The sequence below is a fragment of the Nelusetta ayraudi genome, unplaced genomic scaffold, assembly GCF_046127955.1.
Source record: "Nelusetta ayraudi isolate G7.1 ecotype Tasmania unplaced genomic scaffold, CSIRO-AGI_Nayr_v1 ptg000127l, whole genome shotgun sequence".
Classification (NCBI taxonomy): Eukaryota; Metazoa; Chordata; class Actinopteri; order Tetraodontiformes; family Monacanthidae; genus Nelusetta; species Nelusetta ayraudi.
This window is the reverse complement of record NW_027466177.1, coordinates 2,337,501-2,356,879: the sequence shown is the minus strand read 5'-3', so window position 1 is coordinate 2,356,879 and position 19,379 is coordinate 2,337,501. Positions and strand designations below refer to the sequence as shown.

At 48.3% G+C, this 19,379-nt stretch overlaps 3 protein-coding genes and 1 long non-coding RNA gene across 5 annotated transcripts; 3 read left to right on the top strand and 1 right to left on the bottom strand.

Moving 5' to 3' along the window:
• The first annotated feature begins 90 nt into the window (after nucleotides 1-90).
• cpb1 (carboxypeptidase B1 (tissue)) lies at nucleotides 91-4,222 on the top strand. The gene is made up of 11 exons (XM_076050454.1): nucleotides 91-215; nucleotides 886-961; nucleotides 1,046-1,170; nucleotides 1,252-1,351; nucleotides 1,441-1,542; nucleotides 1,634-1,738; nucleotides 1,827-1,937; nucleotides 2,031-2,121; nucleotides 2,208-2,410; nucleotides 3,613-3,697; nucleotides 3,817-4,222. Exons 1-11 carry the CDS (start codon nucleotides 151-153, stop codon nucleotides 4,002-4,004), a joined length of 1,251 nt encoding a protein of 416 aa, XP_075906569.1. The 5' UTR covers nucleotides 91-150; the 3' UTR covers nucleotides 4,005-4,222.
• A 1,468-nt stretch (nucleotides 4,223-5,690) lies between these two features.
• Nucleotides 5,691-14,405, top strand: gyg1b (glycogenin 1b). 2 transcript variants are annotated; one of them, XM_076050458.1, is made up of 8 exons: nucleotides 5,691-5,819; nucleotides 7,631-7,766; nucleotides 7,863-8,037; nucleotides 8,141-8,303; nucleotides 11,089-11,215; nucleotides 12,369-12,585; nucleotides 12,929-12,970; nucleotides 13,519-14,405. In XM_076050458.1, exons 1-8 carry the CDS (start codon nucleotides 5,813-5,815, stop codon nucleotides 13,666-13,668), a joined length of 1,017 nt encoding a protein of 338 aa, XP_075906573.1. In that variant the 5' UTR covers nucleotides 5,691-5,812; the 3' UTR covers nucleotides 13,669-14,405. The 2 variants fall into 2 exon arrangements, with proteins under 2 accessions (XP_075906573.1, XP_075906574.1); XM_076050459.1 differs by lacking the exon at nucleotides 12,929-12,970 and having other exon boundaries at nucleotides 5,693-5,819.
• LOC142904382 (uncharacterized) lies at nucleotides 6,233-15,264 on the bottom strand. The gene is made up of 3 exons (XR_012929387.1): nucleotides 15,139-15,264; nucleotides 14,516-15,028; nucleotides 6,233-6,320 (listed from the first exon to the last, which is right to left on the bottom strand). It is a non-coding gene; the product is annotated as an uncharacterized LOC142904382 (long non-coding RNA).
• Nucleotides 15,037-18,996, top strand: bdh1 (3-hydroxybutyrate dehydrogenase, type 1). The gene is made up of 5 exons (XM_076050457.1): nucleotides 15,037-15,292; nucleotides 15,860-15,970; nucleotides 16,074-16,215; nucleotides 16,320-16,472; nucleotides 17,036-18,996. Exons 1-5 carry the CDS (start codon nucleotides 15,080-15,082, stop codon nucleotides 17,500-17,502), a joined length of 1,086 nt encoding a protein of 361 aa, XP_075906572.1. The 5' UTR covers nucleotides 15,037-15,079; the 3' UTR covers nucleotides 17,503-18,996.
• Nucleotides 18,997-19,379: the final 383 nt, after the last annotated feature.

Sequence of the window (19,379 nt, the reverse complement as noted above, 5' to 3'; positions counted from 1 at the left end):
CCAGGTGGTGTTAACACCGAGTGGCCTTGCACCTCCGTCAATCATTGACCTCCACGCCGCCACCTTCTGGCGATGGCGATTGGTGGACGGGGCGGCCGCCGGGGCTTATAAAGCTGCCGCCGGGCGTCCGCGTCAACCCCAACAGGCATCATGAGACTGTACCTGCTTTTCGGATTGGTGGCCGTGGCCCTGGCCCAGGTGGAGCGCTACGAAGGGTAATAGGCGTTCCGGTTTCCCTGAGAAACCTTCAGAAAATCTAACCACACCTGGCCGTTTTTGTGTGTGTAAATTAAGATGCGTTTTTTTTTTTTTTTTTTGGGTATCTTTGTCATTTTAACTCATATTTTATCTCGTTTTTTGTTGTTTTTCTTTAATCTAATTTCTCCGTTTCATCCATTTGATTTACGCACCGCTCAGTGGCTGCTGCAATTGCACCCTGCACCCATGTTTGATGACAATAAAGACAATCAGGATTCGGTATTGAGGATAAATATCGGCTGTACTGATTGATTGTTCATTTTAATTTTAGATAAAAGGAGACTTTTTTGATTTTTAAGGAAGCTCGTTGTTTAAGGAAGCCCTTAAAGCGCGTTTTGGATGGGCTTCCTTAAAAAAAAATACCCTTCTTGCTCAATATACATTCCTCTATACATGGGAACCTTTCTACAGAGAGGAAAATCAAATGACTTTTGTATTCATGGGCAGTCATGTTAAACCTTTAACCAATATAAAAAATCATGAATCAAGCCAAATTTTACACACTGGACCCTCAACTATAAAAATACACACTCTATTACATTTATACTCCATATACATACTCAGTACACTCTGTATGTCTGACCGTCTCTGTGTCCCACTCACTCACTCACTCACTCACTCACCCAGCGACAAGGTCTTCCGCCTGAAGCCCGTGCTCGCCGAGGATGTGGCTTTCATCAAGCAGCTGGCCAAGGACATCCAGGTAGCTCCAGAGACGCTGCACATTCACTGCGAAAGACAGGAACAAACGGGAGCGTGAGGAGTTTGACTCTGGCGTCGCCCGCAGGTCGACTTCTGGAGCCCCGAGGGCGCCGACCAGGTGGCCGTCAATATGGACGTGGACCTCCACGTGCCCGCCATGTACCTGGACTTGGTGCACACCCAGCTGCAGCAGAGCGACATGGAGCACAAGTGAGTCCCCAGACAGGGAATTTTTTTTTAAATTGCTTGCATTTTTATTTTTTATTTTCTAACGTTAACTCCTTTTTTTAGGGTCCTGATCGATGACGTGCAGGCGGCCATGGACGGCCAGTCCGACAATGGCCCCGCTGTCAAATCCCACAGCTACACCAAGTACAACACCTGGCCCACGGTGCGAAGCCTGGGGGATCGCCTGGATAATAGAAGTCTGCTTGTTGTGTGCCCTCCTTGACCTTTGCCTTCTTTAAAACAAAACCTCAGATCGAGTCCTGGATCTCCACCATCTCCGCCTCCGACTCAAGTCTGATCAGCAAGCAGGTGATCGGAAGCACGTACGAGGGACGCACCATGACCCTCCTCAAGGTAGGACGCTAACATCTGCCGTCGCCAACGCTGGAAATAAAAAAAAAAGGAAAGAAAAATAGACAATAATCGCGACCTTTTGACCTCTCAGCTCGGTAAGAAGAGCAGCGGCACCAAGCCCGCCATCTTCATGGACTGCGGCATCCACGCCAGGGAGTGGATCTCTCCCGCCTTCTGCCAGTGGTTCGTCAACGAGGTAACGCAAACTCGCAAAAACGCACACAAAAGGCGACGACGACGACAGGGAGCGAGTTGACCGTATGCTGCACCGTCGCCCCCTGCAGGCTCTGACCACCTACGGCGGAAACGCCGCCATGACCAGCCTGCTGGACCAGATGGACGTCTACGTCCTGCCCGTCTTCAACATTGACGGCTACAGCTACACCCACACAAATGTAGGGGGCGCCGACCAATTGAGCATGTCAGTCAAAGAAGGAAGCCTCGGAAGACTCTGACTGTTTTCTCTCGTCCACTCTTGCCGTTTTCAGAGCAGGATGTGGAGGAAGACCCGCTCCAGGAACGCCGGAACCAGCTGCTTTGGAGCCGACCCCAACAGAAACTTCGACGCCGGCTGGTGCAGTACGTCCAAGGCGTTAAGACTTTCTACGTTTTTTTGTTCCCAATTGCAAAAGGTTGGGCTTCAACTGTGAATTTGCTCCGCGCAGCCCTCGGAGCCTCCAGCAACCCCTGCAGCGACACCTACTGCGGCGCCAGCCCCGAGTCTGAGATCGAGGTCAAGAACGTGGCCAACTTCATCCGCAAGAACAAGGCCACCATCAAGGCCTACCTCACCGTCCACTCCTACTCCCAGCTGCTGCTCTTCCCCTACTCCTACCAGTACGGCCTGGCGGCGCACCACAGCGAGCTGGTAAGCTGCGCAAATGAAACACTTCTTGACCCAAAATCATCTTAGGCTGCGTTCACACTGCGGGCGAATCTGATTGAAATCAGATTCCGTCTCAAATCCGATTTCTCGGGCTGACTGTCCACACTGTTTTTAGCAGGTGTCCAAATGGAGTCCGGCTCTGTGCATCCATTTGAAAGCCCCTCACGAAGGTGGTTTCAATCCGTTTTGCAAAGATTTCATGTGATTTGTGACTGTTCACACTACAAAAGAGCCATCCGGTTTCAATCTGGATGGACTGAAAATCGGATTTTGGCTGGCGGTCTGAACGCGGCTTTAGTTTAAATGAAGCAAATCACTTCCTGCTAAGTGTCTTTGGCATGCGGCCGAGTGACAATAAAATGCATTTTTAAACAAAAGGTACTTGGGTGCAAATGCAACTCCCATGCAGTAATTATTAGACGCATATTGAATGATGTCAACGTGTGTCTCGTGCAAATGAGTAAATCTCCAGAGCACATGCAGCCACTCAATGCAGACGAGAAAGCATGGAAGTTTTCTTTGTCTTGGCTTTAAAGCGTTGTGTTACGTTATCAAATTGCTAATATCATAAATCTTGATGAGAACATTAAGCTGCACAGACACTGATATCAACGCGCAAACGTGTACAAAGGTGAATTTCAACATTCACCCGTCCTGCGACGACTCTTATCTAAAGATCGCGGCTAATTGCTGCAAATCACTCGCTCTACGGGTGTCCCGCCTCGTTCTCACGCCTCTTTTCCCTCACGCCGGGGCGTCCGAGGGACCCGCGCGCTGTTAACAGTTGAGACACACACACACACACACACACACACACGCGCGCACACACACACACGCACATCAGGCTCACAACAAGGCCCCTTGCGACACTTCCACAGGACAAAATAACTCGGGGCTTCTGTCATCTGTTCCCCCCAGAAATGTCATTTCCTGCTCGGGCGTTCCTCTGCTGGACTTTCATTTCCTGCAGCCTTTCTTTACTTTTTTTTTTTTTTTTTTTCAGCCACATCAGTCACAAAATGTTTGATTTGAGATGCCGGATTGAAAGCAAATGTCGCGGGTCAATATCTAACACATGCTGCGGATTACAATGATTATGATTGTTTCAATAGCTTTTAGCAGGGGGCAGGTGATCACAACCTTGGCCGATGTCCGTAAACACTCTCTCCCCCGCTCGTTCACAGTTGCAGGTGGCCGAGGGTGCCAGCTCTGCCCTGCGCAGTCTCTACGGCACTCGCTACACCAGCGGACCCGGTGCCACCACCATCTGTAAGTCCAGCGTCGACACACTCACACACAAAGAACGACCCAGGCCGTCCTTGGTGCATCACCCTGCTTGAGTCCTCACCCCACCCCACCCCACCCCTCCCGGTTCTCCCCCCCTGCAGACCCCGCTGCCGGCGGCTCCGACGACTGGGCCTACGACCTGGGAGTGAAGTACTCCTACACCTTCGAGCTGCGCGACACCGGCTACTACGGCTTCCTGCTGCCCGCGTCTCAGATCAAGCCCACGTGCGAGGAGACCATGCTGGCCGTCAAGTACATCGCCGCCCACGTGCAGAAGAACCTCTATTAAGGAGAGGCTGAACGACTACAAAAATAAATTTAAAAAAAAACTGCCCGGACCCCCGCCAACCCCACCGCCCTCCCCACCCGCCGCCTCCCTCCCTTCCATCTCCCAGCCATCTCCAGCACCGTCGCCATGGTTACAGGGCACCACCCGCCATGTCTCCTCGCTGTGCTTGACAGAATGTCAAGATGAGTGCAAACAATAAAATCAATGATCCATCCCCACATGCTGAATCAATTTTTATGCGTATACATTAATGTATTGTCTGATGGAGCGAGTTTATTTTCTGTTTTTTTGCAACTTTTTTTTTTTTTGCAACAGTTCGGCGCAGACGGTGAAACAACGCGGACATTTTCAACCCATCGCAAAAAACAAAAAACAAAAGTCGCAGAGAAAATGCATCCGCAAGCGAACAAAGGAGCGCACACTTCTGCGAGACAACCCCCCCCCCCACTTCAAAACCAAGCTGCCGCTAAAACGCCGAGCATCATCTCTCTCCAGATCACAGTGACCCATCTCGATGGGCTGGCACTAGTTCAATGGTGGTGGTGGTGGGTGGAAGGTGGGGGGGGGGGATTACATTGGCAAATGGGGGCCTGGAGTCTTTCAGGGATTTGGGTCCAGCGGCACAGTATGCGGCCGCCACAGAGCATTGCTTTGGCAGCGCGTCCTCTCGAGCGAGCATCTGTCTCGAGTGGAGAAAGAAGGGGAAGAAAAAAAAAAAAAATCCACGGAGGAGCCAAAGATCAGTGGGGAACCCGAGGACACTGAAGCAGACACTGAGAGATGTGAATGTGAATGTGCCGTCGCCTTGGTAGAACCCAGTGTGGCAGGGTTAGTATTTCTGATCTTAAAGGATACGGAGGGAAATGTTGCATATGTGAAGAACTTTATTGTCATTATGTTACACAACGAAATTTTGTGGTGTCTCTTGGCTTACAAACAGATAGAAAAAAATAGAAGAGTAATATTTTATAATATTATATTGTATCATTTTTATTATTCTATTTTTATAGCAAAACGTTCTTGGTGTAAAAAAACAAAAACAAAAACGCGACACTACGCCCACTTCAACTAATTAATCGTTGCGTAACAGCAGCAACAAAAAAAGAAAAAGAGAAAATAAAAAAGGAGGGGCGACCAACTCCCTTTTATTCCCCCGCCTGCCATACTACGGTTTGTCCACAAGAGGGCGACAAAGATCACGAAACGACATTGGCGTGGCTCGCCTCGTTCGCGGCCCCGGCGGAGCATCACTGGCGGCGTCTTGTGCATTGTCACCGCGGGCGAAGACGGCACCAGCTGAGGGGACAACATGGCATTTGTTGGAAAGGTCACCGCAGCGGGGTGATGTTCCAGCAATGCGCAGTCATACTAAATCGGGATGAGCTTTTAGAGCTGAACGAAATGCGGGTATTCACTCCGCAAAAAAAATAAATATGTAAATAAAATAAAATTCTAATTCGTATATAAAAAAAAACGATGGGAAATATTTTTTTTAAAAAAAGTTGAATTTCAGCGGAATGTATCTAGTGAAAGTTGAACCCTTTGACCTGTTGGGTTGGGTATGTGGATGCTCATGTTTTTTGGGGAGCAGGTGTGTGTGTGGGCGTGCGTGTGTGCGCGCGCGGACGCGCGCGCGTTCGGTGACGGAGCGGGACACGTGACGCGCTGTCTGGCTCCTGTCACTCTGGTATAAATCCACCTCTGTGTGTTTAGTTTGCCCCTTTTTCTCGGCCCAAAGCTGCACCAGTGAGTCAGCTCTCCGGCGACTGACTGCTCTCCCACCCCGCACCGCACCGCCCCAACGAGTCATGGCAGGTACGTCGCACACAGAACTCTCCGCCGCCGCACTAACAGCTTTCTCTCTCTCCTGGTTGAAAGACGAGCAAAAGAAAAAAAAAAAAAAAAAAAAAAAAGTCGAGGACTCCGAGTCGCTGTTAATTTTAAATCGGCGGTGCAGGGGGACTCGGCACGCGGTGTTGAATGTCACGGCTCGAGGCTAAATGTCTCGAGGGTGAACTCGCGTCCTTCAGCTTGCAGAGTTTTGCTGGGGAGAAGTTTTGAGAACTTTGTGTCCCCACTGAGTGTGCGTGTGTTTGTGAAGCGTGTTTGCGGTGACGAGCTGCCGTGTCCTGCAGCACCAGTTTCCACGCATGGCGCTGACATTTCAAGCCGAGATTTTAAACCCTGTCAACTAATACATTGTGTTTGGACAAGACATGTGCTTACCTAAAGTTGTTGTGTTGCATCAGCTGATCGTGGTGACATCTAAATCTTGGGTCCCGTCAGCTTAACATGGTGCCAAAGGTGCAGTGATTTCTACAACGAAGAATAAAAAAATATCATAATGCAGAAAAAACCTTCCGCTTAATTGCTTCCACCAGTTTTCTGAAAAGAACTGCTTGTACCACTTATCATAAAAGGGGTGTGTGAGGTGAAGGGGGTGTGGCACCATGAACAGCCAGTGAGACAGAATTTTTTTTTTTCTCTCTCGCTCTTTTTTTCTGGATCATAATGTTCCCTCAGTGGCTAAGAATTGTCCAGACTCCAAGTCCAGTAGCAAAAACCCTGGAGGTGCACTTCCACAAAATGCTTTTCCCCCCTACAGCTGCAGCCCCGTCACCTCCCCAGGTGGCCTCGCTTACCTCATCACACCGTCCTCAATGCATCCTCTCACAGGGCCGTCTTTGTTGTGAAACACTGGCAAGTTGTGGCTGTGGGACGCGGCCAGGTGATTGGGCGGGGGCAGGTACCAAACCACTAATAACGGCCCAAGTTGTTTTGTTTTTTTTATAGTTTTTAGGCTCTAGGACGTGAGGTACATTATGTAATAAAGTGAAAAGCGTTCAGGTTGTTGCCAGGACGCTGTTCACAAGTCTCAGTTCCTGGAGTCTTTGGATTATGTAAAAGGTGTTTATATGTTTGAGCAGATGAAGGTATGAAGCTGCTCTTTGTTTAGACCCATTTGCTCGCAACAGACAACTGAGGATGAGAGTTAGGATATAAGTGACAGAAAGCCACTTTCATAGTCAAAAACAGCGCATGCAATGTGTTACAGTATCTTTCAATGCTGATGCAATTTTTCAACAGTAGCCAGAAATCATCCAAATCATTTTTTTTTTTTTTTTTTTTCACCCCCAATTATTTTTGCATGCCTACGCAGGTTTGATTTTCCCACACAATGACACCTGTGGTCGCTTTAATGGAGCGGGACATGCACTGGCTTGTCCCGCTCAGCTGGTTTTTCAATGTCAAGTCACCACAAAATTTTTTAAATTAAATTCATATGAAATAAAAAAAGTGATTGCAAAGCTGCGTAGGAGTGGCAGTGCGACAAGGCTTTGAAGAAGAGTCCTCGTTTTTATAATCCGTATAGACAGAACATGTTTGCGCCCCGAGGCCGCGTGTTAGCATGACAAGAGGGTTGAGGTGAGGAGAAATCAGTTGACTAAACTAAAGAAGAGGAAGATCAGCCCAGCATGGCTGCAGCTGGCCATCGGAAATCCTGAATTTGAAATTCAACATTGGGCACGATTCCGACTGTCCCAAAGGGAATTTTAGTTTCCCCCCCTCCTCTCTCTCTCTTGCTCTCCCTCTCTCTCTCCTGATGTTTTGCGTTTCCTCCGCAGACGAGGCTTTCGTGACGTTGGCCACCAATGACAACTACGCCCGGGGAGCCATGGTGCTGGGCAAGTCCCTGCGAAACCACAACACCTCCAAGAAGCTGGTGGCGCTCATCGGCCCGCAGGTGTCCGAGCCCTGCCAGTAAGAAGAGCGCCCCCCCGGTGGCCCGGAACCACACCTGCTGGCTTGTTAACGTAGCGTGCAATGTGACTTAATTTTAATTTTTCATTTCTTTAGGTGTGTGCTGAGGATGATCTTTCACGAGGTGAGGGTGGTGGACGTCCTCGACAGCGGCGACACGGCAAACTTGGCCATGATGAAGAGGCCCGACCTTGGGGTCACCTTTACCAAACTCCACTGCTGGACGCTCACGCACTACTCCAAATGCGTCTTCATGGACGCCGACACACTGGTGAGGCTCAGCAGTCGATCCGGACGAGTTTGATAAACATGTCACTGTATGACGGCGGCGGTCTCATACACACACACACACACACACACACACCTCCCTTCAGGTGGTCTCAAACATCGATGAGCTGTTCGACAGAGAAGAGTTGTCCGCCGCCCCCGATCCCGGCTGGCCCGACTGCTTCAACTCCGGGGTGTTTGTCTATCGCCCTTCGCTGGAGACGTACGGCAAACTGCTCGAGTATTGCACAGAACACGGCAGCTTTGACGGTGAGTGAAGAAAAAAAAAACACCATCGTACGTTTATGGGCTACAGGTGGCTGTAGAAGTATCGATACACTCAACACGAAACTGAGAAAAGTCTGTCCTGTTAAGTTTCGTTTGCCTCCCCCCCCCCAACATCTATAGATTTGGAAATCGTCTCTTTGTGATGTCACAAAGGGCTGATAGCTCTCCCATGTGTTCACGCTGGCATCGTGAAGGCTGCAAACAGAGGGCTAAATGTCCATCAATGCAAAATGTATTAGACAGTTTGTCGTTTTTCTCCCAGCATGAGACATGTTGCATCGGAGGATGATTTATGTAATGCCCGCTTTAGCTACAAACCATGAATGGTTATAACATTTTTTTTTTTAAACCCTGCTGATACATTTTTCGAGTCCTGCTCGGACCAGCGCCAGACTTGCTCGGTAACGTGGAGTTAAACTGGGCTTGTTTACGTTTTGCACTAAGCGGGGGCTTTCATGGAGACGCGGTGCCTGGACACAAGGGCCTGCTGTCACGGAGCGTCTGGCTCGGCAGAGTTATTCTCAGGGGCTTGCGGGGTTGGTTGGCTGGCTGGCTGACTGGCCGGGAGGGGGGCGGGGCTTGAATTTGAGAGGCCCTGTTTTGAGCAGGGCTCCGGGGGCTGACATTCAGGAGACATACTGTAAGTGAATTGTAGTCGCAATATCGAGACGCCGAACATTCCTCCCTGCTCGTTGGCTGCAGAAATCATTCATTTACTTTGATTTTTTTTTTTTCAAATACTTTCATGCAGCAAATCAGGCCTTTGTGATGTCACAAAGGGCACTGATTCCTTTCCAAGGGCTCATTTCACTCTCTGAGACCGACTTGTACCACATTTAGATGGTAGGCTGAAATAACACTGTAAACTGGAAGCTAACAGTGTTAGCTTGTCCAGTGTTTTTTTTTCCGGAGGCTGTAAACAAAGGGCTAAAATGTCATTGGACATCTGCAGAATTCTGGCACGTTTAATTGTGACCAATAAAGACCTGAAAAGGAGGCTGTAACGCAGTCCAGGCTTCCTCTCGGGAAGCGTACAAATTGTCGAATTTGAAATTAATTTAATTTTTTTCAAACTGAGACCCTTTAAGAGCCCGAGCCGAGCGCTCAGCTTAACTGGAAGTGCTGCGCCCTCAGAAAATCACCGCCACAAGGCATCAGCACAGTTGTGCCACTAAACAGAACCAGCGACGGTCGTGCCAACCCCAGGGTACGAATTTGTTCCGTGCCAGGGCCTGGAGCAGGTTCCAGAGTTTAGTTTTTTTAAGCGTTGCATGACAGGCAAATCTCCCTTTTGTGACAGTTTGGAAGAATGTCTCTCTCTCTCGCTCCCAGGGCTTCATGGTAGAATCCAATTAGTCCGCCTGAAAGAGGCCGACTGGTACTGGCTGCAACAAGTGTTTGTTGTCCCGACGGGGACACAAACTGGGACGGGAGACACGGCCGTGTCCGCGCAGCCCCGTCCACTCCAATCAAAGCGTCGCTCGGCGTCGCTTTATTTACTAATATCCAGCCTTCCGATCAGCTGCCCGCCGGGGTTTGCTAAAGCCCGGCGGCACGATAATGAACCCGGGCCGGGCCTATTTTTAGCAGCGGAGGGGTCTTTTCTTGCGAGCCGGGGCCTGAGCTGAAAGTGCTCTGACCTTTAGCATTTCGACGGGGAGGACGTAGGCGTGCGGCTCCCTCATCCATACCTGGTATGCAACGACTGAGCCGGAGAAAAAAAAACGGAGAATAATTTACGTTGCTGAAGGCCCCCCCGGCAGCTCCGGTGTTGTCTGCTGCCAAGATAGACCGGCGGAGTTATGTGGCCGCGCTGGTCTCATCCCCTTCAAAATGAAAAACCCCCTCGGTCCCCGGATTGAGTTCTGAAATGCGCCAGTGGACGCTGGCGAACAAACCGGGGCTGTGTGCGAAAGCTCCGCTGAAAACGCATTATTGTGCAGAGCTATACGCCGTGCGAGCTAATTCGATCACTGACGGCAAGAAGGTAAATGTTTAGGCTAGAGCTCTGCTGCCCCTCGGCCCCCTCCCTCCTTCCCACAGAGCGGTTTGCTGAGCAAAGTTTAGACTCTTACACTGAGCCCAGCATTGGAAGTCGGCAAGCGGACCGCCCGGCGATCCATCTTTGTCAAAAACGAGCCCAATAAATCCTCAACCGCTGTGGCGGATCAGGCCATAAGAACCCCGTCTCTATCTCGCTCTATATATATATATATATATATATGTATATATATCTCACACACATACAGAAACGCACTCAGACACACACACAAACGCCCTGTAGTCTACTGACGACGTGCTGATCTTTGATATTTTGCCCCCGGTTGAGACCAGGGCGCACTAGCCGTACAAAAAAAAAATAAATGAACATTGCTGGTACGTAATGTCCTTCCCTCTGAGCTGGAAAGCTCGTCGGACGGATTTGGAGTTGATGACAAAAATGCAGATGGACGCGATCCCCAGCTGTTGCACTGCAAGGTGTGACCGACACACTCATCGCAGGGCCGCAACCGTGACGAGCAGCCACCACAATGGCAACACCTGCACAGCAACTCTGTGGTGGGGGGGGGAGGAGGAGGACGAGGAGGAGGAGGGGGACGACGCCCAGTGGTGCCACCCTGAGGAAGACTAGCGCTCATTAAAGTGAAAGTGAACTGTTTGAGCGGTTTTGAGCGGTTTGTTTTTGGTGTTTGAGGGAAAAACAAAACAAATGAGAGCTGATTTCTTTTTTTTTTTGTCTGCTTGTCCCCTTTCCTTCCCGGCGCAGGCGGAGACCAAGGTGTTTTAAATGGCTTCTTCAACAGCTGGGCGACGGCTGACATATCAAAGCACCTGCCCTTCATCTACAACCTCAGCAGCATAGCCATCTACACCTACCTTCCAGCGTTCAAACAGTGAGTGCCATGCCAACCACGCCACTCGTAACATTTCCTCTTCCATTCTCTCGGCTTTTTTCCCTCCCCTTCCAAGTTTTCTCCAGCAGCTGTCAAGGTGACTGAAATCTTGCACAACAAACGTGACGCCCGAGCCGCAAGCCGACACCGGATCACATGAACGCATGGTCCCGTCGTGACTCGACATCGGGTTACCGGCCGAGATGAGAAAATTCCAGTAGCCGGAGCATCCTGGGCTGCTGGCTTGGATATCCAGCGCTGAGCTCCCGACAGCTGAGGCCGGCCCCTAAAATAGACACGTTTATTTTAGGACCTTTTATGTTTGCGTCAAGGATCGCTCATTGTGGCGATCCCCGACCCCCCCCCCACCCCACCCCGATCCCCGACCCACCCCCCCAACCCCCCAGGTCATCACCCCCAACCACCGCCCGGTGCGCCCTCTTCGTAGAAACCAAGTCCATTAACAAGCTCTCAGGTTTGATATTTCTGGGCACTCGCCTCAGTGAGAGCGGAGTGATAAACAGGGATTTTCTTGTTAGGATTTGTCAGCAATAGCGGCAGCTTTAAATGGTTGGCATACGCTCAGAACTCCCCTAAAGGCATATAACATTTAATTGTGTGGAGTGTTAAAACGCTGGAGCCACTGCACTGCCGTCACACAGCTCCACGTAACAGTTTCACAAGGCGGAAAGTGGAGCGCTTCCAAATGCCTTAAGCTTTCTTCTGCGGTTTATTTGTTCAAGTTGATCCATCTGTCACTATTATTATGAAGACTATTATTATCATTATCATTATTATTATTATTAAGACTACTATTAATTGTTCAAAGGAAACGCTAAATGGATCCCCGGAACTGAACTGGATGGCAATAAAATATTATTTTACTGATTTTACTTAACCGTTGGCAAAGGTTTTGTAAAAGCAGAAGTGCTTCGCTCACTTCTAAAAAAAAAAAAAAAAAAAAAAGAATTTCTGGGTCTAATGTTGTACCAACAGGAAACCGCAAAAAGCAGCAAAATACCAAAGGTGGCAGTAAAAAAAAACTAACAAAGGGGCGTCTTTGTACAAGGACTTTCCAACTGTTGCGTTCTCTGTGCGCATTTGTTTTTAAGAAAAAAACGGAAAAACAAATCAATCCTTGCGCTTCTTCCAGATATGGTGGCAATGCCAAAGTGGTCCATTTCTTGGGGAAGACCAAACCCTGGAACTTCACCTATGACCCCAAAGCCAAACAGATTGGTGGGAGCGTGCACGAGGCCACCACACATCCCACCTTCCTGCTGGACTGGTGGAGCCTGTACTCCAGCGAGGTGGTGCCCATGCTCCAGGACCAGTACGGAGACCTGCCCTTCCACTCCGGATGCGTGGAGGTGAATGATGCAGCTGTGCAATTGGATTGGACTGTTTGGGAAGATTTCAAATATCGCCCACCCCTCCACCTACTGTCTTTTATATCCTAGGATAATATATTACACAATTCTCACATATTACTTATTACATTACTTTTTTTTGCGTCAATACATAAGCAGCACCGCATTTGCTAGTTGTTGCTAGTAACTTTAGCCTATTGCTGAAGGTCCCCTGGCTAGTATTATTAATGAAAGATTGAAGAAGTCAATGATTGGAGCATACGGATTATTGTTCTATCTTTTTAAAATTTTGATGTTTTCTGGATAATGTACCTGTTTCTATCTTTCTATTCATCTCCTAAAGTTGCCCCCCAGTGACATAGTCATTGTTGAAACAGTTGTACAGGTATGACGTTGTGCTGATGGGTTTTCCTGTTTATAACTTTGGCAGCTTCTCTGAGGAACCAGTGTGTAGAATTTGGTGTCATCTAGTGGTGCGTGTTAGTTATTGCAAATCTGACTGCCGCCCTTCTCGAGCTCAGTAACCTGACAGGTCGTCACAGGAACAGTTATGTAGATAATGGCTGATGAAGCAAGTCGGCTCGAATGAAAGACTTCAATGACATATCTCCTCCTGAGGCATTGAGATAATTCCATTGCTGCTCATCAGTTAAACTAAATCCTACACACTGGATCTATTGGCTATTGTTGCTCCTCTTTAAAACTAAAGCTAATTTAATTAATTAATTCCCTTAAGAATTACAAATTAAAGCTTTTGCCTGTTTTAATCAACAGCCATTAATGCAAAAAAAAAAAAAAGCTACTTACGGCAAATTCAGCGCTTAAAAAAAAAAAAAAAAAAGAGGCAAACGTTTGTGTACCCTGCGCTTTACCGCTCTCTTGCTGTTCTGTGTGTTTGTTCTAATTGACAACCTGCACCCCTCCCCACCCCAGGGTGACAGCCTCTCTGCATACGCGCTGGCACTGGAGCCACAACTGTCCTCGGAGGAGCGGAAGATGAAATGGGAGCAAGGTCAAGCGGACTACTTGGGAACGGACTCTTTTGACAATATCAAGAAAAAGCTTGATATGTTCCTCAAATAAATAAATGATGAAGTGAAATATCAACAAGTCACTTGTATTTTTAACAGAAACGCCATCACAGGGCTCTCTCTGAATGTCCTGGCAGAAAGGTTGCCTTTTCTTTTCTTTTTTTTTTCTTGCCCAAATACCCATTTCAGACTGCAACTTTTCAACCAACATGGTCCAGACGGCAAACCATGTCCTCTTTGGAAAGGGAAACAAAATGATTTATTCATAAATAAGCCCGACTAGTGGCTAGGTTTATATAAGATGCCTTATCTCACAAATACACTTCTTTCAGGTACTAAAAAGACAATAGTTTGATGTTCATGTTGTTGCTCTGTGTTTTGACAGGATATTTCTCCTAGTCTTTCTTGAACTAGTCTTTTCAATCTCTTACTTCCAGCTGGTAGTTATTTACAGAAACCTTTTTACATATGCAGTCATGGCAGACTTGTAGACATGAATGCACAGTTGTCTCTCAAATGGCTTTCTCTTGATTTTTACTTTTTATTTTTCATTGGTCAAACCTAGATATAAAATATGTTTACAATACTTGTGAAGACAAAACGCTGCAGTAGTTTCCAAGTGCCTTAGTGTTGGTTTGCCCTTGCCATCATCTGTGCTTGACTTTCTTTCTTTTTTTAAGTAGATCACTAAGAAATTCAATCATGTTTGTTTTTGCTTGACCATGATGTTTTGCTGTACCACAAATAAAGATCTGTCATCTGGAAAACATTAAAAGAAAATCAAGTTTCGGATTGGCTTGAGTTTTCTGTTTTTTCCAAAAAATGGGAAAGCTCGACAAGTAAACATTCCTGCACCAGAACCGCAGCATATTATAACTTAATTTATTCTAAAGTCTCACCAGAAGGCAGGTCAATCTTGGAAACGTCTTCAAAACCAAGAGGGCGAAAGCGAGGCGAGATGGGTCAGTCATGGACACTTCCGGCTTCGCTTGAATCCAGGCAGCACTGATGGGACACCTTCTGTTTCCCGATAGCGCTGCATGAAAGAAACAGGACATTGTCAACACACTCGGCGAGCGCCACAACGCTACTCATTTCATTCTGCAGTGCAAAATAACCCACATTGTTGGGAAAAACAACAACCACAACAACTGCTGTTCACGTCTCAGCCTGCTTCAACCACTGGAAGCTAACTGCTAATTAGCCAAGCGGTTTCAAACTTTAGCCCGTTGAACCGCGGACATTGAGAAACAACGTAGCTTGACTTTGTGTACGCTGCACACTGTGCGTCATGCGCCGGCGTCAAATTCCTTTCCCACCGACTTACTGCAGCCAGCCAGGCAGTCACGGGGGAGTTCGAGCTCCGAGACAGGGGGCGTGCTGAGACCACGGCCGCCGTCGGCTCAGCTCAGCTGTGTTACGCACATAAAAAAAAAAAAAAAGTAAACACTCATTCCGTCAAGATGGCCCCGCTGCCTGCCTTCCGAGCGATACTTCTGGTCTCGTTTTCGGTCTTTCTGACCGTCGTGCTGGGTCTCGGGCTGCCCGCGTTGCTCAACGCGGCCATGAGGCTGTTGGGTCTGCCGGAGACCAGCGTCACCGAGTGCATCGTGCTCTTCTATTTACTTTTCGTGCTGTACGTCGCGACGCCGCGAATTCCAAGAGGCTCGGTGGAGGTAATGACCTGAGTAGCAGTGAGAGGAAGCAGCCTGTCTGGTACATTGAGAGCAACAGAGCGCTTTCTATGTGGCGGTCACTGTCATTCCGGCATTGACATCTAACATAATGTGGCTGCTGCCGCTGCTGCTGCTGGGAATAATGCATATTGCGTTGCAGATAACGCGTGACTGTTACCCGCGGTGAGACATATTATATTCAGGACTTTTAAAGAACTCAAGACAAAAATTGCACTACTGGTCTTTAATCCTTGCATATATTAGCCTCTGCACAACTGACTGCCTTTTGCACACCTTGTACTTGTTCCTTTATCCTATATTAATTCACTGTAAGAGTCTTATCTATCTATCGAACAGACAGACGTGAATAGTGATTGCAAAACAGCCTTGTTATGCAATCATTTCAACATGTGGCAGCAATTAATTCGAAGTGCATCACTGCTATTATCGCAATAACAAACCCCTGTGCTGATATTCCAGCGCTCCTGTATGCATGCATCGGTGGCTTTGTGCACCTCGGGTGGGCAGATGAATGACCACTTAATTATTGATTGCCCTCACCTGCAGGTCAGAGGCAAGGCTGTTTTAATTACAGGCTGTGACACCGGGTTCGGCCATGCCCTGGCCAAGCACCTGCACAAGCTGGGCTTCACAGTCTTCGCTGGATGTCTGCTTAAGGTACGTAAGTAAGGTGCAATGAGTTCCTTCTGGAGACGCATGTTAGTGCCAGTGAACGTCGGCAGAGTGTATTTTTTGGCTGACAGGACCTTTATATCTGCAGGATGGCGGTGGTGAAGGTGCGAAGGAGCTGGAGGAGCTCCAATCGGAACGCATGAAGGTCGTCCAACTGGACGTCTGCAGCGACGAGCAAGTGGACCGAGCCGTTCAGGTCATCCAGGACAGCCTGGCTGACTCGGAGAGAGGTAAGCAACTCGGTGCCAGTGTTCATTACTTGAGGGCGGCTCCAGGCATGCCTGCGTGTGTGTTCATGTACCTGCTCTGCCCTCCATCTCCGCCACTCCATCAGGGCTGTGGGCGGTGGTGAACAACGCCGGCGTGTCGACGTTCGGAGAGGTGGAGTTCACCTCCATGGACACCTACAAGCAGGTGTCAGAGGTCAACCTGTGGGGCACCATCCGGGTCACCAAAGCTGTTCTTCCTTTAATCCGCAGGGCTAAAGGTCAGCAGCTGGAAAACAAGCAGCACACGTTAACACATTAGGAGTTAAATAGTTTCCACGGGGGGAAGCGGGGTCAACCTCCAACACACTTTCCACTTACGCAAGATAAACATTCCTGCGTTCCCTTTTGAGAGGAATTAATGCGGCTGCTACCAAGCTGGATTTTTTAAAAAAAAATCCCAATTAGGGCAAAGATCATGAAGTCCGCTTGCAAGCATGTGGAAGGTTGAAACAAAGGTTTTAGCAGGAAGTTGCTCGATTGATTAATGTAGGGGGGAAGGGCTGCTCCAGTGGAGTTTGGAATAAAGGAGTTGGAATAACACGGCAGCACGCTGTGTTAATCTTAAAGCAGCTGCGTTAATAATTGCCCATTTATTTCAAAGGATGTTTGTATAAATTACAGAAGGGTCAGAAGAAAGTTTCTCATTTATGAAGATTTCAAACCCAACGTTTTTGAGATTTGATCGGTTATTGAACACTTGTATCGTCACTAAACTGCGCCTGCAATATATTTCCAACACCAACACTTAAAAGGATGTAAAGCCTGTATATTCTGTGGGCAGGTCGCGTGGTGAACCTGGCCAGCATGTACGGCAGGATGGGCAACGCCATGCGCTCGCCCTACTGCGTGTCCAAGTACGGCGTGGAGGCCTTCTCCGACTGCCTCCGCTACGAGATGAAGTCGTGGGGGGTCAAGGTGTCGGTGGTGGAGCCGGGCAACTTCATCGTGGCCACCGGCATCCTGACCCGCGACATCGTGGCCGCCACGGCCACCAAGCTGTGGAGCGAGGCGCCGGCGCGCGTCCGCGAGGACTACGGCAAGGCGCACTTCGAGCAGCACGTGGCCCTGATGCGCTCCTACTGCGGAGGCGGCCAGAAGGACACGGCGCCCGTCCTGGAGGACATCACCGACGCCCTGGTGTCCAAGCGTCCGTACACCCGCTACAACCCCATGGAGCCCCACTGGTGGATCCGCGTGCAGCTCATGACTCACCTGCCCGGAGCCTTGTCCGACTACCTCTACTTCTGAGGTGGAAACGGCGCCCCCTACTTGCCTCAGCGCCCCCGCCCCCCCCCCCCCCCCTTTAGATCGCACATACACTACCAGTCGAAAGTCTGGGCACACTATGTAATGCTTTCTACACTGCAGATAGATACCGAAGACATCAAATATATGAGTAAGATAATTATGCAGCAAAGAAAAACATGTTAAATAACTCTATGCTTTTTATGAAATGTGCCTATTTTGAAGAATTTAAATAAGACGTTTGAGTTATTTTACACTTTTATTGTTTCCTACATAATTCCATGTGTGTTCATAAGTAGTTTCAACACCTTCAGTGAGTAACTGCAATGTCAATAGTCATGAGAATGAAAGAAAGACATTAAATTCATAGGGTGTGTCCAAACTTTTGATTGCTAGCATATATATATATATATATTAGATCTAATCTGAGATGTCCTCCGCACTTGAAATCGTTCACTGATCGAGCCTTAATTGTTGTTCAGAATGTCCCAATGCATTCTTTGCACCCTGCAAAGCATTTAATGCAAAGGCATTGGAAGCACCATTAATCCACAGCTGCGATTCCTCGAGCGTCGCATTGTTTTGCCTCTGATCGGTCGCGCTTGCTTCCCGAGGCTGCTTCGGACCGCCGAAAAGGAAGTGGAAAGGCTCCCCAGAGTTCTGCGGCGGCCGGAACCAGACTGAAATTGGCCACTGTAGCTGAGATTTGGCTCAACACGGCCAAAATGTTACGCAACACACAACAGCAACCCACTCTGTCCCGCATGGGCCGCTTTGACAGTGAGCTTGATTCGATGTGATTAATGGGCATTAGTTGTTGAACAAAAATAAAGGAATGAAAGAAAATTCCCGCACCCCCTCCTGTGATCCTCCTCCCCAACTTCCTCTTCATGCAATCATCAATTCATTGTATTCAAGGATCTTGTATATAAAATGACGCGAATGAAAAAGATTAAACATCAAATTTATTTTAAACAAAGCTGCTGAGTGATTCCCCCCCGCCCCCCCACTCCAACTCCCAAGTGCCGTTTCATAATAAAGTGAGAAAAATGCGACCGCTTCAGCCTCATGACTGTAATGACAAAAATGTCCAAGAGGTGGGGTGCTCGTATCGCCTAAAACTATCTCCCATTTCCTGAGACCGCGTCCTGATTTAAACTGAATGTGAATAACGGGCAAAGGGAATTACGACCCAGTTGTTAGGGCTAACAACCCAACGCAATAAAAGCACTAATTCAGTTTCGTGAACAACCATCACACACACACACAACTAGCAAACGTCTTCCTTTTTCGTAATGTTTATTACATCTTTTGAACACTCTAATAAACTCTTCTGAATAATTACACCCGAAGACGCACCTTCCCCTCCATAAAAACAGTATTAAGAGCATGACATTAAGTTTCACAGCACCGCCTTTTATCAGTCCACAGCACGGATCTGTTTTTCTTCACTCTGTCATACAGGGAGGAGAAATGAAAAGACAAAACAAAAACAAACAAACAAAAAAAAAAAGACAAGAGAGCAACGATTCGAGACAAACAGCACCCGAGAAACGGAAGCAGCACGGAAGCGTCACAGGACTCATTTGTTCGGATCAAATAATCCCGACGATCTCAGGCTTGTTCAACAGGCAGAGGGGCGGGAGAGGGGGGCGTGTCTCCGGCCACACTGTTGACCTTTAGAAAAAAAAAAACAGTTTGAAGAGCCATCTCCATCATGTGTCACGTCTGATCTCAACAGTTTTTCTGTACGGCTCAAAGGTCTTGTTTTCATAAATGTGGGTGCAAAATAAACGAGTCCATCGCCAAAGCAGGGCGACGCTGTAGTTCTGCATCCGAACTTTCCAACAACAGACACCGACGCACTCAAACAGCTGAAC

Coding starts and splice junctions, on each gene's coding strand:
- cpb1 (XM_076050454.1), top strand. CDS start 151: ATGAGACTGTACCTGCTTTTCGGATTGGTGGCCGTGGCCCTGGCCCAG. Junction 1,543..1,633: donor GCACCATGACCCTCCTCAAG/GTAGGACGCTAA, acceptor TTGACCTCTCAG/CTCGGTAAGAAGAGCAGCGG. Junction 3,698..3,816: donor ACCCGGTGCCACCACCATCT/GTAAGTCCAGCG, acceptor CCCCCCCTGCAG/ACCCCGCTGCCGGCGGCTCC.
- gyg1b (XM_076050458.1), top strand. Junction 8,038..8,140: donor TCATGGACGCCGACACACTG/GTGAGGCTCAGC, acceptor ACCTCCCTTCAG/GTGGTCTCAAACATCGATGA. Junction 12,586..12,928: donor TCCACTCCGGATGCGTGGAG/GTGAATGATGCA, acceptor CATCTCCTAAAG/TTGCCCCCCAGTGACATAGT.
- bdh1 (XM_076050457.1), top strand. CDS start 15,080: ATGGCCCCGCTGCCTGCCTTCCGAGCGATACTTCTGGTCTCGTTTTCG. Junction 15,293..15,859: donor TTCCAAGAGGCTCGGTGGAG/GTAATGACCTGA, acceptor CCTCACCTGCAG/GTCAGAGGCAAGGCTGTTTT. Junction 16,216..16,319: donor CCTGGCTGACTCGGAGAGAG/GTAAGCAACTCG, acceptor CCACTCCATCAG/GGCTGTGGGCGGTGGTGAAC.